This window comes from Orcinus orca, chromosome 7 (genome assembly GCF_937001465.1).
Source record: "Orcinus orca chromosome 7, mOrcOrc1.1, whole genome shotgun sequence".
Classification (NCBI taxonomy): Eukaryota; Metazoa; Chordata; class Mammalia; order Artiodactyla; family Delphinidae; genus Orcinus; species Orcinus orca.
In genome coordinates, this window is record NC_064565.1 from 110712128 (window position 1) to 110731694 (window position 19567).

Consider the following 19567-nt stretch of genomic DNA (forward strand, 5'->3'; position numbering starts at 1 on the left):
ACTAGCAAACAGAATCCAACAGCACATTAATAGGATCATAAACCATGATCAAGTGGGGTTTATCCCAGGATTGCAAGGACTGTTCAATATATGCAAATCAATCAATGTGATAAATCATGTTAACAAACTGAAGTATAAAAACCATATGATAATCTCAATAGATGCAGAAAGAGCTTTTGACAAAATTCAACACCTATTTACAATGAAAACTCTCCAGAAAGTAGGCACTGAGGGAACCTACCTCAACATAGGCCATATATGACAAACCCACAGCTAAAATCGTTCTCAAAGTTGAAAAACTGAAAGCATTTTCGCTAAGATCAGGAAAAAGACAAGGTTGCCCACTCTCACCACTGTTATTCAACATAGTTTTGGAAGTTTTAGCCACAGCAATCAGAGAAGGAAAAGAAATAAAAGGAATCCAAATTGGAAAAGAAGAAGTAAAGCTGTGACTGGTCGCAGATGACATGATACTATACATAGAGAATCCTAAACATGCTAGCAGAAAACTACTAGAGCTAGTCATTGAATTTGGTAAAATAACAGGATACAAAATTAATGCACAGAAATCTCTTGCATTCCTATACACTAATGATGAACAATCTGAAAGAGAAATTAAGGAAACACTCGCAACAAAAAGAATAAAATACCTAGGAATAAACCTACCTAAGGAGACAAAAGACCTGTATGCAGAAAACAATAAGACACTGATGAAAGAAATTAAAGATGATACAAACAGATGGAGAGACATACCATGTTCTTGGATTGGAAGAATTAACATTGTGAAAATGACTCTAACACCCAAAGCAATCTACACATTCAATGCAATCCCTGTCAAACTACCAATGGCATTTTTCACAGAACTAGAACAAAAACTTTCACAATATGTATGGAAACACAAAAGACCCCAAATAGCCAAAGCAATCTTGAGACAGAAAAACGGAGCTGAAGGAATCAGGCTCTGTGACATCAGACTATACTACAGAGCTACAGTAATCAAGACAGTATGGTTCTGGCACAAAAACAGAAATATAGATCAACGGAACAGGATAGAAAACCCAGTAAAAGAATAAAATTAGAACACTTCCTAACACCATGCAGAAAAATAAACTCAAAATGGATTAAAGACCTAAAGGTAAGACTGGACACTATAAAACTCATAGAGGAAAACATAGGAAGAACACTCTTTGACATAAATCACAGCAAGATATTTTTTGATCCACCTCCTAGAGTAATGGAAATAAAAACAAAAATAAACAAATAGGACTTAATGAAACTTAAAAGCTTTTGCACAGCAAAGGAAACCATAAACAAGACGAAAAGACAACCCTCAGAATGGGAGAAAATATTTGCAAATGAATCACTGGACAAAGGATTAATCTCCAAAATATATAACCAGCCCACGTAGCTCAACATTAAAAGAAAAAACAACCCAATCCAAAAATGGGCGGAAGACCTAAATACACATTTCTCCAAAGAAGATATACAGATGGCCAAGAAGCACATGAAAAGCTGCTCAACATCACTAATCATTAGAGAAATGCAAGTCAAAACTACAATGAGGTATCACCTCACACCAGTCAGAATGGCCATCATCAAAAAATCTAGAAACAATAAATGCTGGAGAGGGTGTGGAGAAAAGGGAACCCTCTTGCACTGTTGGTGGGAATATAAATTGATACAGCCACTATAGAGAATAGTATGGAGGTTCCTTAAAAAACTAAAAATAAAACTACCATATGACCCAGCAATCCCACTACTGGACATATACCCTGAGAAAACCATAATTCAAAAAGAGTCATGTACCACAATGTTCATTGCAGCACTATTTACAATAGTCAGGACATGGAAGCAACCTAAGTGTCCTTTGACAGATGAATGGATTAAGAAGATGTGGCACATATATACAATGGAATATTACTCAGCCATAAAAAGAAATGAAATTGGGTTATCTGTAGTGAGGTGGATGGACCTAGAGTCTGTCATACAGAGTGAAGTAAGTCAGAAAGAAAAAAAACAAATACCACATGTTAACACACATATATAGAATCTAAAAAGGAAAAAAAATGGTTCTGAAGAACCTTGGGGCAGGACAGGAATAAAAACGCAGATGTAGAGAATGGACTTGAGGACACGGTGAGGGGGAAGGTTAAGCTGGGACAGAGTGGCACTGACGTATATACACTACCAAATGTAAAACAGATAGCTAGTGGGAAGCAGCCGCATAGCACAGGGAGATCAGCTACATGCTTTGTGACCACCTAGAGGGGTGGGATACGGAGGGTGGGAGGGAGACGTAAGAGGGATGGGATATGGGGATATATGTATACATATAGCTGATTTATTTTGTTACACAGCAGAAACCAACACAACATTGTAAAGCAATTTTTCTCCAATAAAGATGTTAACAAAATAAAATAAAATATGAAAGTCAATATAAGAAGAAACTGTTGAAATAATTATAATTTCCCTTTCAAGCAGGGCTAGGGTGTGAGGGAGAGATATAGTTTATGTTTCATTTTTCATTATTATTTAAAGCTTTTATTCATGCAGATATTGCTTTGATTAAAAAAATTTGAGGCTAAAAAATCTTCTGCAAAAATAAGTTCAGGCTTGTATGAGATTATTATCACAGTCTATATTGTCTAATGCGTCCTTATTTAATGCTCATTTTTCCATTTAACAAAGAATGAATTAAACTAGCCCTAGCGTATCAGTCAAAGTGTTGCTGTAACATTTCACTTCCTCATTACAGGTGCCTCTAATGTAAAATGTAAATAGAACACTGGGAAAAACATGATAAAACAAAGAATGATAAGTAGAAAATATATATAATTTAAAACGTCTTTTAAACATTAACTAATTGTATTCAAGCATTATATTTACATAAAGCAGATTTTAGTTTGGAAGTTATAATAACCTTGTAACCATCTCTAACAAGTAGTACAATCTCTGCTGCAAACAAACCATAAAGCATATTATTAATGAGTTTTTGCCAACTTAATTGGTTTTCTGTGTGGTGTTTCTGTTGGTTGCCTAACAGATGAAGTCTACCACAGAGGAACTATATTTTATCCACAGAATTAATCCAGGAAAACATGCAGAATAATTAAAATGTTTTCTGAATAAATGAACCCTAAATTCACATAATGATTAAATTTTCAGAGCTAAACCAAGAAGTTGTTTCAAAGACAAACTGTCTAATGAGCAAATCATGAGAGAAAAAATAACTTCATAACAAGATACTTCTCTCAGGCACACACATCACACTGATGATAGCTTCCAAACCATCTTCAAAATTATCCTTTAAGCTTTGATGGGAATGGGGAGAAAACATTATTCTCACTCCCTGTGGCAGAATTGTGGACTTTTTTTACAAACAGTGTTTAATATGCTCACTATGCTGAACCATAACTAACTACAAATGCTCACAACTTTGTGTGAGAAAGCTGACCCCATTTAAAATGTTAACATATCTCTTCTTTTTCAGAAATATTGATAAGTAAATAAGACAAAGAAATGTGGCTCAACACAGGAGCAACCTTCCTCATTTTTCTATTTTTTTAAGTAGTTTTCTGAATTCCAATGAAAGAATTTTGTTAGGCTCAAGAAATAATAAACTTAACCTAAACAACTTATTAACTATGAAGGTTATATTTTTGCCTGAAAGTTCTTACACTTCTAGAACTACCCACTTATAAGGGTAGAACCTACAGTAAATGAAATAATGGCCACCCAAAGATATTAGGTCCTAACCTCTGGAACCTGTAAATGTTATAAGGGAAAAGGGTCTTTGCAGATTTGGATAAATTAAGGATCTTGAGATGAGGGGATTATCCTGGATTGTCTGGTAGACTTTAATTCTGATCACATATGTCCTTATAAGGGAAAGGCAGAGATAGATTGATACATGCAGAAGAGGAGAAGGCAGTGTGGCCAGAGACAGAGATCAGAGTGATGGGGCCACAAGCCAGGTAATGCCTGCCGCCACCATAAACTGGAAGAGGCAAGGAACAGGCTCTCCCTTAGAGCATCCAGAGGAAGCGTGGAATTGCCGACATGGTGATTTCTGCCCAGTGATACTGATTTTGTCTTCTGGCCTCCAGATACGTGTGAGAATAAATTTCTGCTCTTTTAAGTATTATACTAAGGCTGCCACCAAGCAACTCTGAGGAAACCAGTACCCCATCCTTGCAAACATATAAGAGTAGGATTACACTTATTTTGCTGAACAGACCAGACTAGTCTGCCACCAGTCAAGTCACAAGTTAGATGGTTAGTCACTTTTCCTGAAGCTATGGAAATGTTGATTTGGGCAGAAAGAAGAAACAAATGTCTAAGTTGGTGACTTAGAGGGAGCTCTTTGCCAAATGCTCTATGGAGAATGTAGTTTCTTACAGATAACTTTCCAGGCAACCTCCTCATCCAAGGAATTTTTTTCTTCAATAATTACTTTTAAAAACTAGTTACAAAAGTAAATCTATGTTCATTGTTGAAAATTTATAAAAAGCAAAAAATAAGAAAATCAAAAGCTCTACCTATAATCTCAATATCCAGGATCATTTCTGTTCATATCGTAGTGGGATCCTTCTATTATGAATATTTGCATATAATTATTTTATTTTACAAAAATAGGATCTAATAACACTTTGCAACCAGCTTTTTAAATTCATTTAATACATTATGAACATTTTCCTCATCAGCATAATTTCTATAACAAAATTTTTAATGACTACATGTTTTCCATAGTATTGCAGAGCAAAAATATTATAATTTCTTTCGTTTAGATTATTTTCCCACTTTTCGCTGAGGAGTCTTTGCTGATTTCCGAAGAGTTTTTAAAGGCAAGAAGTAAAGTAGGCAGTGACATTACAAATTTGGAAATACAGGACGATATCATCTTTGACATTATACGAAGGTTAAGCTTTAATGTCAAATTGGTTCCCTAGAGTAAAATGGTCATTTTCAGCCACAGCCCTTACAGTGTGTGGGGCAGCAGGAAATAAATAGTTTGAAGGTATAAGGATCCCCAGAGAACCCCTCAATGGGCCAAATCAATCATGAGAAAGATTAACCTCTTAAAGAAGTCTGCCATCCTACTCAACAAGCATTCAGGCAGAACGATAATCTACATTCTAAATACTTCTGTCAGCTGAAATAAAGACACTTCCCAGGATGAAATGATTTTAGTCATCATATAACAAAAGTGAGCTCATGAAGGATGAAGAACTTTGTTGAAGTCACCACTGCTGTCAGTGGGAAGACTAAAGTGTAGAATTCAAAGTCATAAGTTAGGACTCACGGCCAAAAAGTTTACATTAAAACCATAAATGAAATCCCTCCACACTAGGTACCACAGCAGCAACTAAGTAGCCTGTATCTTGAACACACATACAGAGAGCAATCCTAAAATAATGTACAGGGGCTTCAGCTATCCCTAGACTTATATCCATTTTTCCTCTTGATACTTCTGAGAGTTGAACAGGATGGTGAGGGGAGTGGGCAATGTGTGTAGGATGAAGAGGAAAGAAGAAGGCTCAGGCGTGATTCAGTGCCCTGTGGGGAGGAGAGCATCCTCTGGTTTTCCTAATGCTCCTTTCCCAGTGATTCTTCTTTCTCTCTACCGTCCTTAAACTGCGTGATTACATAATAGTCCCTACTCACCAGGTCCTTGTGGAGATTAAATGTGTTAATCATGAGAAGCGCTCAGAACTGTGCTTGGTCTGCCCAGTCGTGCTCAGCGTGTTATTGTAATTGGTGCTCACGTATTTCACCAAGTCTAAGGTGACCATTGTTTCTCATGTTTTAACAATCCTAAGAATGAGACGTGTGTTAGCATCAATGGCATCATAAAAGGATCAGTGACAGCCTTTTCCTTTTATGGTGGTAAAACTGGAAGCGTCTTAGATTCAATGAATTCAGCATGAGACCTTCTCCTGCACAGGATGTTGAGATGTCTGAATCGTGGATTTAAGCCCTGAAGAGTATGTGCATATAAACTGTGAACACCGTACCGGATTCTGCCAAAGAAAAGTCATTGAATAAATAAGTTCTGCAGTCAAAAAAAAAAAAAAAAGCATGATTATATGTGTGAGTTTGTGTGTGGGCGTGCCTGTCTCATTCCTTCCTCTTCTCCCAGCCCCACTCTCCTTGAGAACATCCTCAAGACATCCATGAAGCTCCGAATCCATTTAACGAGATGCCCTTTGGGTGTTGCCACGGGTGGTCCCACAGACATCTCAAATTTCATAAGCTTGAACCTGTTACCTCTTCTGAAACCCTGCCTCTCTTTCTCTACTCTACACTGGACTAATGGGCTGCTATACAGAAACATCTTCCATAAGAATTCAAGGGAATGGGCTGGGCCATAACACAGGAGGAAAAGCAGCCCTTGCCTTGAGACCCGAGGACACTGCATTTTCCTCAACCACCACTGCCCTACCCTGCAGAGTATATGTGTCTCCCTCAAGGTCATTAAGCCTGAAGAACTTTTTTGTAGTGGACACTTTTGTTCCCTCTCTAACATCTCCTGCTCTCTCCCCTCCTACTGGAATTTGCAGATTCAAAAGCAAATAAATGTTAATGATTTAAGTCAGTTCGAATTAGGTTTCCTGTTATTTCAACCCAAAGCATCCAACACCACTGTTCATCTTTGTGTCCCTATTAATAGCCTTGAGGGTGTGCAATATATTCTTGTGGATGAAGAAAAAAATGAAAGAAAATCAGGAAGAAAGGAAGGGAGGAGGGAAGGGGGAAGAGAGGGAAAGAGAAAGAAAATTTACAAATCAACAGAGAATAAAAATTGCAGAAAAATAAAAGCTTGTTGATATGAGCTAACAGATGTTAGCTCGTATCACCTTTCACCCTCCTCCATTTGGGGAGACAAGCAGAAGTGACTGTGTTTTGATTTGTTTACAGGGAACTCTGAGAAAGAATGAGGAGAAAATAAGTTAGAATTAAATATCATCCACTCTGAATTCAGAGGAAAATAACCCATAAAGACCACGGGCCCAAATCTTATTTCATCTATCACTACTTTTTGCTTTATTTGTATTCTGTCTTCATATCTAAATCAGAAACTTATTTTGCAAGGAGCGAGGCTCTATAATTGGCATAACTGAGTTCATGCAATGTCCAAAAGGACCTACACCAAGAAAGGGCTGCAAAATGCATTAGATGAGGATGACAATATAATCAATGTTTCTCCCTTCTGTTAGTGTGTAAAAACAATGGGCCTTTAGCTAAAGTGAGAAAATATAACTGTATTTCTAATGAAATACACAACGGATCAAATAAACACAAAATACAAGTATAGAAAATAGATACCTATGATGCTAATTTTAAATATATTTAAATTCAAATCAGGAGGTCTTATTAGGTAAATGGGGTTGCTGGAATCCACTTCTAAGACTGGCCATTTCACATGCGCATGAAATGGTAGGAGTTGAGGAAGCTGAGGATTTCCTGCTACGCCTTCAGTTCAGAAACTCTCCTCTCTGTCCCATAAAACTGTAAATCAACCAGATCCTTTCTGAGAGCTAAGGGGCTACGACCAGCACGCCTAAGCACAGCAATCTCAAAGAGAGTAAAATAAAAATGGTCACGGTTTATGAATCATTAACTCCTTCTTAGAGACTAGTTTGTTTGATGGTTTCTGCCCTCACAATTGGGAAGAAGACAGCAAGGGCCTTAGATGCCAGGCCAAGTGCCTCACTCAGGAGGAGGTGAGATTTGGGAACCGGAGCATCACTTGGAGAGCAGGCCCAGGTGAAATGCTGGTGGGGCCCACGGGGAAGGGTGAAGGGACGGGGCAGCTGGACAGCTACCAAGCTGCAGAATGAAGGCAAAGGCACCCTCAGCATAAACGATAAGGGAATGGAAAGGGAGGGGATTGGAAAGAAACATCACATGCTTAACTAGCCCTATTCACCAGCAACTCCCAAAGCCTGCCTGGTGGCCAAAAGGAGCATCCCCTCTGGAGACCATCCCTCCAGACCTAGCTTAGGACCCTGGCTCAGCCCAGCGATGCTGAGAGGGTGTAGAGGAAGACAGCCAGGTAAATCCAGAGTAAAGGCAGACAGACCCAGACCCAAACAGGAGCCCTATGTAAATAACTTCTAATTTTCCTGCTTTTCCTTCTTATCTCTTTCCCCACACATCTTCCCTTGGTACTTCTCTTCCATGTTATTTCCCTTCTTAGAAATGACCACTAATCACAAACTTTATAAAAAGTTTTAAATAAAAGATAAATGCTGTAAGATGTCCCAAACCTCCGGTTACGTGTCAGTGTATTTGTTACAGCATTGCTGCTATCTTGCTTTAAAACTGTAAGCACCATGTAGCTGGGGACCATCTCTGTGGAATGGATGTTGTAGAGGGTCCACAAGGCTGTACAGGAGCTCACTGGACATTTCATGGTTTGTTCCATACATATTTGTTATAAGGCATGTGACTTCTCATCGTAGACTGTCCTTTCTTTTTTAAAGAAAACCAAATTTGAGAATCCAAGCAGTATATCTGGGATGAAATTATGATGCTGTGAGTACACTCTCCTGATCCTTCTGGCTTTTAGAAGCAAAGATAAGATTCTAATTCAATTAAACAAGGTAAATCCTTGACTCTTGGACTTTTAGGTAAGAGGATGCCTGATATATAATGACCCAGGTTAAGGCCTATGAAAGAGGCAGAAACTGAAACCTGCAGAAGAGAAACTTGCTTAAATGCACATGACACAAACAGTCAACCAGTTTTAAGAGCTGTCTTTGGTCACTGAGAAGCAGTGGACTCTAGTGGGAATGAGCACAGGCTGTGGAGCCAGAGTGATGAAATTCAAATCCAGGCTCTGCCAGTGACTCACTGGGGACCCTGGGACAGGCTGAGCCTCCCTGTGCCTCAACTAGCTCATCTGTGAAATGGGGCTACAGATGGCACTTGATCCGTTGAGGCGTCCTGAGGACTAAATGGCTCAGTACCATGAAAAGTACATAGGCAAATGCTTACTTATTGTACTAATAAACGTTAGCTTTTTACTAGCATCTATTTCTGTAGTATTAGTATTTTATTATGATTTTTATCATCATCAGGTCACCATTTCATGAAGGCTTTGAGGCCTCTGGTGAGTAGGCCCGGAAGTGACTCAATCCAAAAAAGGACAAGCACTTCCTGTAGGACACGACACTACACCATGCTGTCTGAAGGGTGCACATCTGATGCGAAAATGATAGAGCCCAATCTCTGCTTAGATGTCAGCTTCCTGGTCAGCTGTGTGGCAAACCCAGTCTGACCCCCCCAGTGCCAGCTGACCACACACACCATTTCCCCACATCTCCCACTTCCCTACTGTGTCTCCATTTACGTCACTTATATTGCTCTGTCCACACCCTCCTCTCTGGTTCAGGTCCTCAACCTCAAAGCACGTCCAGGTGCCACTTTCATGTAAATTACACATGAAATCTAAAGTGCAGGCTCTTGTTCCCACCAGTAAGCTGAGTGCCTGAATCAAAATCTTTGGAAAGCAGGTCCAGAAATCTGCCCTCCAAGGGTTTCTGTTACACATACCAGTATCGGAAGCACTCTCAGTTTATCTGGGCACTCACCTCATGCCTCCTACTTGACTATTAATTGCTTTACTCACTCACGACACCTACTTTGATTCCTTTCACCGCAATTCTATGTACACAGTAGGTTTCCAATGACTATTAATTTACTAAATGTTTGCTGACAAGCCAAAGCCACCTTAGGATCTCATCATGTTAGGCAGGGGAAGACGGGCAAGATAAGCCATCGTTTCTGCTGCAAAATCAGACACAGCCTCTGATACTCTGAACAGCTCCAACAAGCGTCCTAATGGTATGCGGTGGATTGTACAGTTAAATAACTCCACTCCAAAAAAAAAAAAAAAAAAGAAAGAAAGTGGCAGCAGTAGAGGAGAATGCACAAAGACCCAGCTGCCTGCAACATGAATAGCCTGGCGGGGCCATCCCACCAGAACCCACGGAGAATACAGATCAGAGGGAAACGGGAAATCTGAGAACAGCCAGGGCCTCGACCTCGCCAACCATAATCCATTTTCTACTCCCCTTTCCTTTGCTTCCCCTCGCCTCTGTCCCTCCCCAAACCTAAAGTTATTCAGCACAACTTGAGAGCTGTAAGGCAAAAAGAACCGGCACTGTGTGGAAACGAAGGGTCTCGATGCTGGCTCTGCAGCTGGGCCCCGGCTACATTGTGCTCATTATTCCTGGCAGGCCTGGGCCCAGGAGGGAGATCCTTCTGCAGCTGGCATTTGGTGAGCTAAATTACTCGCAAGAATCAGAGAGGAAACACTGCACTTTGTTCCTGGGGATGATCTGGGGGAAAAAAAAAAAAAAAATGGCGGAGGCCTGAAGATTTTAAACAGAAATTTCAAGGCTCAAAAATCTACCTTTGTTTTGTTGTTTTGAAACCAAGGAATATGACTCTGAACACAAAGGTGACATTGTCCCTGAGAATGAAAGGCTGTAACTCCAGGACGTTTGCAATTAAAATGTAAATATGTAAAGTGGATTATTGTACGCAATTTAAAGAATGATACCTTAGAGGTTTTCTTCCTTGCAACAGAATCAAAAAGCTGGAAAGTACCTCAGGAAGTGTTGGCCCAGATCCCTGACTCCAGGATTATCATTATCTACACCTGGAATCTCCTCTTCAAGATTTCTAGGGCTGAAGAGGTCATAAATTTTTGTAGCCCAGTGGAAGTGGTTTTCACGTTGAACACAGAAGTTCTTCCCTGTATCCAGCTGAAATCACTGCTGATTTCCCTTTGTCTAAGTAGCCCCACAGACTGATGCCAGGGCAACCCTCACGCTTTTTGGCATGCTCTTCTGAATTCCTTCTATTTCTTTTTCAGCATCCCTCTAGAAGTAAAATAAATAAACCTGACCTAAAGCAGTACACAGAAAAAAATAAGTCCGGGAATCTTGAACCCTATATTCCTTGTCAGAAATATTATAGCTTTTATTCTCCTAGCAAATATTTCTCTCTCTCTCTCTCTCTCTCTCTCTCTCTCTCTCTCACACACACACACACACACACACACACACACATATATCTCTTTTGTATCTGGATTGCATTGCTAGGTGTTTTTATTTTGTAATTGCATTTTCCCTCACATTTAAACATGCTCTCTAGACTTTATCAAACTTCTCCTTATACTGGTCCCTAATTGACTTCATCTTGCTTTTGAGGGACCATTTTTCCCAACAGGAACAGAATTCAAAATGACTTTAGGAAATCTCTAAAGGAAATATAAGCCAATTTGATTCCTTATCACTTTCAAATTTAATGAGTAGTTTTGTAATTCCTTTATATCACCAGTTCACCAAAAGCACTGCATACAATGGGACTGAATTCTGTGGGTCCACTCTCTCCCACTGAAGCAGAGCCACTGGCCACTTCTTTGTGGGAGCTGGAAGTTCACCTTAGCAGAATTACCATTTAAAAACACTTTTTCAAATGGAGTCATGTAACTCACTTGGCTAAATCCCTCTGATACTTCTCCATAGTACTTAGAGCAAAATCTAAACTCCCTGCCATGACATCAAGGCTCCCTATAGCAGGACGCGCACCAGACTCCACTACAAACCATAACATTCTCACCTTCCCAGGTTCGCTGGCCCATTGCTTTCCATTTAAAATGCACAAGACCATTAGCCCTCCTGATCCTTCTGCCTGACAGATTCTTCTCCAAATTCTTCACACACTGGCTTTCTCACCAGCCAATGTTTGTTCATCTGTGCTTATTCCTCCCTCTGCCTCCAACTAACAGTTAAGCCCCATAAAGATGCCCGGTGGGGTCTTGCTCTCAGTGCCTCCAGTGCTGGGTAGACACTGAGCACCCAGAGCATTTGTGGGATGAATGGACGTGTGTGAGGTTTTGTGCACACACTCAAGATTGCTGCAGGCTCCAATCTGACCACAGCTAAGAACTGGGGAGGGGATGGAATACTGCAGCAGGAAAGATCAATGGATCTTTGCTTCCCTAACCTGGAGAGCAATAAGGAAAGGAGCACAGCTACAGGTTATAAAAGAAATCCACAAGCAAACATGCATTTTCCTGCCCGTTAATTTAATTTCACTACTCAAAACAAATTTCTGATGACAAAATATGCATAAGACATATTTTCTTTGTTACCTCTAAACCGATGACTATATTCATCAACATATGCAAAAAAGAATATTGTGTGAGAAGGAAGCCAAAAGCTTACCAAAATTATGCATTACATTTCTGGTTTTCTTTCCATGTCAGCATTATGGCTTACATAAATGAGAAACGTTTTTTAAACGTATTCTGAGGCATGAATATTGGCATAAATTTTGAGAGCTGAAGAAAAACAAAAATGTCAAAATTACCCCCAAAGGATTTGGAAGTACAACCATTGAGAAACTTGTTTTGTTTTTTGATCTTTAAGATATATTTTATTCAGACTGCAACTACAAAGGGAGGAATTATCATCAAGGACAGGACTTTTCTTGTCAGGCACAAAGTTCCATAGGGCTACAGAAAATATGGTGAGAGTTGAGAGCGGTGAGCTCTTTGTGGTGAAGCTCTCCAGGGAGCAGGAGACCAGCCAGCTACTCAGATCAGGGTTCTGAAGACCCTTGGGCATCACAGGGGTTGAAAAAAGGATGCACGCAGGGAGATGAGAAAATGGGGGCCAAGGGAGTGACTTATCTGTCCAAGGTGACACAAAGTACAATTGGCTGAGTCAGGATTTGATCCCAAAGCCTGTGTTCTTCATCGCTATGCTGAATTTCTTCCGATAAGGCTCTTGTTAACACAGACTACGTGGGATACATACAGGAGCATATTGCTGGCAATTAACATGGACCTGCTGGACTGTCAGATAAAACAGACCTTCAAATGGTGGAAGAGTAAGACGCGGAGATCACCTTCCTCCCCACAAATACATCAAAAATACATCTACATGTGGAACAACTCCCACAGAACACCTACTGAATGCTGGCAGAAGACCTCAGACTTCCCAAAAGAGGAGGGGTGAAAACCAAAGCTGAACCCCAGGAGCTGTGCGAACAAAGAAGAGAAAGGGAAATTTCTCCACGTGGCATCAAGGAGCAGGGATTAAACCCCCAGAGTCAACTTGAGGTACCCTGCATCTGTGGAATACCTGAATAGACAACAAATCAACCCAAAATTGAGGCAATGGACTTTGGGAGCAACTGTAGACTGAGGATTCCTGTCGGCAACTGACTTGTTTTCTGATTTTTATGTTTATCTTAGTATAGATTTTAGCACTTGTTATCATTGGTAGATTTGTTTATTGGTTTGGTTGCTCTCTGCTTTTTCTTTAATTACTTTCTTATTTTTTCATTTTAACTATTTTTTAATTTTTCAATTGGATTATTTTAATTTATTCTATTTTATATTATTTATTTATTATTTTTAATTTTTTTCTTTCTTTTTTTCCTCCCTTTTCTTCTGAGCCATGTGGCTGACAAGGTCCTGGTGCTCTGGCTTGATGTCAGGCCTGAGCCTCTGAGGTGGGAGAGCCAAGTTCAGGACATTGGACCACCAGAGACCTCCCAGCCGCATGTAGTATCAATTGGCGAGAGCTCTCTCAGAGATCTCCATCTCAATGCTAAGACCCAGCTCCACTCAATGACCAGCAAGCTCCAATGCTGGACACCCCATACCAACAACTAGCAAGACAGGAACACAATCCCACCCATTAGCAGAGAGGCTGCTACAATCATAGTAAGTTCACAGATACCTCAAAACACACCACCGAATGTGCTCCTGCCCACCAGAAAGACAAAATCCATCCTCATCCACCAGAACACAGGCCCCATTTCCCTCCACCAGGCAGCCTACAAAGCCGAATGAACTAACCTTACCCACTGGGGGCAGACACCAAAAACAACAAGAACTACAAACCTGCAGCCTACAAAAAGGAGACCCCAAACACAGTAAGTTAAGCAAAATGAAAAGACAGATAAATAAGCATCAGATGAAGAAGCAAAGTAAAAACCCACCAGACCAAACGAATGAAAGGAAACAAGAGAAAGAATTCAGAGTAATGATAGTAAAGATGATCCAAAATCTTGGAAACAGAATGGAGAAAATACAAGAAACGTTTAACAAGGACCTAGAAGAACTAAAGACCAAACAAACAACGATGAACAACACAATAGATGAAATTAAAAATTCTCTAGAAGGAATCAATAGCAGAAAAACTGAGGCAGAAGAACAGATAAGTGACCTTGAAGATAAAATAGTGGAAATAACTACCACAGAGCGGAATAAAGAAAAAAGAATGAAAAGAATTGAGGACAGTCTCAGAGACTTCTGAGACAACATTAAACGCACCAATATTCAAATTCTAGGGGTCACAGAAGAAGAAGAGAAAAAGAAAGGGTCTGAGAAAATATTTGAAGAGATTATCGTTGAAAACTTCCCTAATATGGGAAAGGAAACAGTCAAGTCCAGGAAGCACAGAGTCCCATACAGGATAAACCCAAGGAGAAACATGCCAAGAGACATATTAATCACACTATCAAAAATTAAATACAAAGAAAAAATATTAAAAGCAGAATGGGAAAAGCAACAAATAACATACAAGGCAATCCCCATAAATTTAACAGCTGATCTTTCACCAGAAACTCTGCAAGCCAGAAGGGACTGGCAGGACATACATAAAGTGATGAAAGGGAAAAACACACAATCAAGATTACTATATCCAGCAAGGATCTCATTCAGATTCGACGGAGAAATTAAAATCTTTACGGACTAGGAAACCTAAGAGAATTCAGCACCACCAAATCAGCTTTACAGAAATGCTAAAGGAACTTCTCTAGGCACGAAACAAAAGAGAGGGACAAAACTACAATAACAAACCCCAAACAATTAAGAAAATGATAATAGGAACATACATATCGATAATTACCTTAAATGTAAATGGATTAAATGCTCCAACCAAAAGACACAGACTAGCTGAATGAATACAAAAACAAGACCCGTATATATGCTGTCTACAAGAGACCCACTTCAGACCTAGAGACACATACAGACTGAAAGTGAAGGGATGGAAAAAGATATTCCATACAAATGGAAATCAAAAGAAAGCTGGAGTAGCAATTCTCGTATCAGACAAAATAGACTTTAAAATAAAGACTATTACAAGAGACAAAGAAGGACACTACAAAATGATCAAGGGATCAATCCAAGAAGAAGGTATAACAATTGCAAATATTTATACACCCAACAAAGGAGCACCTCAACACATAAGGCAAATGCTAACAGACAAAAAAAGGGATATCGACAGTAACACAATAGTAGTACAGGACGTTAACACCCCACTTTCACCAATGGATAGGTCATCCAGAATGAAAATAAATAAGGAAACACAAGCTTCAAATGATACATTAAACAAGATGGACTTAATTGATATTTATAGGACATTCCATCCAAAAACAACAGAATGCAATTTCTTCTCAAGTGCTCATGGAACATTCTCCAGGAGAGATCACACCTTGGGTCACAAATCAAGCCTTGGTAAATTTAAGAAAACTGAAATTGTATCAAGTATTTTTTCTGACCAAAACACTGTAAGACTAGATATCAATTACAGGAAAATAAACTGTAAAAAATACAAACAGATGGAGGCTAAACATTATATTACTAAATAACAAAGAGATCACTGAAGAAATCAAAGAGGAAATCAGAAAATACTTAAAAGAAAATGACAATGAAAACACGATGACCCAAAACCTATGGGATGCAGGAAAAGCAGTTCTAAAAGGGAAGTTTATAGCAGTACAATCCTACCTCAAGAAACCAGAAAAATCTCAAATAAACAACCTAATCTTACACCTAAAGCAATTAGAGAAAGAAGAACAAAAAATACCCAAAGTTAGCAGAGGGAAAGAAATCATAAAACTCAGATCAGAAAGAAACAAAAAAGAAATGAAGGACACAATAGCAAACATCAATAAAACCAAAAGCTGGTTCTTTGAGAAGATAAACAAAATTGATAAACCATTAGCCAAACTCAGCAAGAAAAAAGGGAAAAGACTCAAATCAACAGAACTAGAAATAAAAAAGGAGAAGTAACAAATGACACTGCAGAAATACAAAGAATCATGAGACATTACTAAAAGCAACTCTATGCCAATTAAATGGACAGCCTGGAAGAAATGGACAAATTCTTGGAAAAGCACAAACTTCTGAGACTGAACCAGGAAGAAATAGAAAATAAAAACAGACCAATCACAAGCACTGAAATTGAGAATGTGATTAAAAATCTTCCAACAAACAAAAGCCCAGGACCAGATGGCTTCACGGACAAATTCTATCAAACATTTAGAGAAGAGCTAACACCTATCCTTCTCAAACTCTTCCAAATATAGCAGACAGAGGAACACTCCCAAACTCATTCTACGAGACCACCATCACCCTGATAACAAAACCAGACGAAGATCTCACACAAAAAGAAAACTACAGACTAATAACACTGATGAACATAGATGCAAAATTCTCAAAAAAATACTAGCAAACAGATTCCAACAGCACATGAAAAGGATCATACACCATGATCAAGTGGGGTTTAACCCAGGAATGCAAGGATTCTTCAATATATGCGAATCAATCAATGTGATAAACCATGTTAAAAAACTGAAGGATAAAAGCCACATGATATGCAGAAAAAGCTTTCGACAAAATTCAACACCCACTTATCATAAAAACTCTCCAGAAAGTAGGCATAAAGAGAACTTACCTCAACGTAATAAAGGCCATATATGACAAACCACAGCCAACATTGTACTCAATGGTGAAACACTGAAACCATTTCCACTAAAATCAGGAACAAGACAAGGATGCCCACCCTCACCACTATTATTCAACATAGCTGTGGAAGTTTTAGCCACAGCAATCAGAGAAGAAAAAGAAATAAAAGGAACCCAATTTGGAGAAGAAAAAGTAAAGCTGTCACTGTTTGCAGATGACATGATACTATACATAGAGAATCCTAAACATGCTATCAGAAAACTACTAGAGCTAATCAATAAATTTGGTAAAGTAGCAGGATACAAAATTAATGCACAGAAATCTTCTGCATTCCTATACACTAATGATGAAAAATCTGAAAAAGAAATTAAGGAAATACTCCCAACAAAAAAATAAAATACCTAAGAATAAACCCACATAAGGAGACAAAAGACCTGTATGCAGAAAACAATAAGACACTGATGAAAGAAATTAAAGATGATACAAATAGATGGAGAGACATACCATGTTTTTGGATTAGAAGCATCAACATTGTGAAAATGACTATACTACCCAAAGCAATCTACAGATTCAATGCAATCCCTGTCAAACTATCAATGGCATTTTTCACAGAACTAGAACAAAAAGTTTCACAATATGTATGGAACCACAAAAGACCCTGGATAGCCAAAGCAATCCTGAGAAAGAAAAACAGAGCTGGAGGAATCAGGCTCCCTGACTTCAGACTATGCTACAAAGCTACAGTAATCAAGACAGTATGGCACTGGCACAAAAGCAGAAATATAGATCAATGGAACAGGATAGAAAGCCCAGAGATAAACCCATGCACATATGGTCACCTTACATTTGATGAAGGAGGCAAAAATATACAGTTGAGAAAAGACAGCCTTTTCAATAAGTGGTGCTAGGAAAACTGGACAGCTACGTGTTAAAGAATGAAATTAGAACACTCCCTAACACCATACACAAGAATAAACTCAAAATGGGTTAAAGACCTAAATGTTAGGCCAGACACTATAAAAGTCTTAGAGGAAAACACAGGAAGAACAGTCTTTGACATAAATCACAGCAAGATCTTTTTTGACCCACCTCCTAGAAAAATGGAAATAAAAACAAAAATATACAAATGGGACCAAATGAAACTTAAATGCTTTTGCACATCAAAGAAAACCATAAGCAAGACGAAAAGACAACCCTCAGAATGGGAGAAAATATTTGCAAATGAAGCAACTGACAAAGAATTAATCTCCAAAATATACAAGCAGCTCATGCAGCTCAATATCTAAAAAACAAACAACCCAATCCAAAAATGGACAAAAGACCTAAATAGACATTTCTCCAAAGAAGATATACAGATCGCCAACAAACACATGAAAGGATGCTCAACATCACTAATCATTAGAGAAATGCAAATCAAAGCTACAATGCAGTATCCCCTCACACCAGTCAGAATGGCCATCATCAAAAAATCTACAAACAACAAATGCTGGAGAGGGTGTGGAGAAAAGGGAACCCTCTTGCACTGTTGGTGCGAATGTAAATTGATACAGCCATGGAGTTTCCTTGAAAAACTAAAAATAGGACTACCATATGACCCAGCAATCCCACTATTGGGCATATACCCTGAGAAAACCATAATTCAAAAAGAGTCATGTACCACATAGATAGCTAGTGGGAAGCAGCTGCATCCTACGGGGAGATCAGCTCGGTGCTTTGTGACCACCTAGAGGGGTTGCGTAGGGAGTGTGGGAAGGAGACGCAAGAGGGAGGCGATGTCGGTATATATGTATACATATAGCGGACTCACTTTGTTATGCACCAGAAACTAACACAACATTGTAAAGCAATTATACTCCAATAAAGATGTTTAAAAAAAAAAGAAAATATGGCAAGAAAACTATTTCATTCACACATACCAAACTTATACCTTTATGTGAACCCCAAAATGATGAAGAGTGCTATATCATCAAGAAAAATAGAGCAGGGTATGGATTCAGACTACCGTCACTCAATGAGCTTAATCTGTTAGTCGTTGATATTTTCATTCCTAAAAAAGTTATCACTTTGAACAAGAGCCTTAAGGGTATACATCCTTTTGTCTGCCCCACCAAGAGGTTCCCTGATGGCCATGTGCCTCCTACCTTGCAGCCACTGTGAGTTCTGGTCTTCATCAGGGGCGTGGTGGTGCACAGCTCAATGGCCTCAGGCTCATGGAAAATGACTGCTGGCAGAGGTTCCTTTTTCAGTGTTAGGACATTCAACTTAGACTTCAGCATGGTCTGAAAGTGCTGGAAAGGAGAAAAGAAAAAACCAAACAGAGTTAACTCATTTGGAATTATTCAGGGTGCAACTGTACAGCAAACCCAGTAGCAAAGTCTTTGTTTTATGAATTCTGTTTTACTAGAGCAGGCCAAAAGGTATCAAGTGAAATAGAAGGAAAAAACTGTCAGGATACCACCAAAATGAAACTGTAAGAGACAGCCAACCCCTACACAGATGCCATGAAAACATGGGGCAGTGGTAGAGTCGCCAGGACCTTGCTCTGAGAGGTTCTTCCAAAGTGATACGTATAGATGAGATTCTAGACGTGTAATCCATGCTGAATTCAGCAAAATAAGTGAAGATGTTGGGAAGGGGATGTTACAGGAGATACTTTGGGGAAAGTCTAGAGGTAATGAAAAAGGAGAAGAGCTGATGAAAAACACACACACACAGGACTTCTGTTTTCTGCCTTCTCTACTTCTGCCATGCATTGGCTGTAGAACTTTAGAAAATTTGCTGTTTCTC

At 39.1% G+C, this 19567-nt stretch overlaps 1 protein-coding gene across 1 annotated transcript in view; it reads right to left on the reverse strand.

Moving 5' to 3' along the window:
• Window positions 1-19567, reverse strand: part of PID1 (phosphotyrosine interaction domain containing 1) — a 257948-nt gene that overhangs the window by 123668 nt on the left and 114713 nt on the right. The window contains exon 2 of the mRNA XM_004262616.2: window positions 18922-19068. Within this exon, the coding sequence (XP_004262664.1) occupies window positions 18922-19068 (147 nt within the window). The remainder of the gene's footprint in view (window positions 1-18921; window positions 19069-19567) is intronic.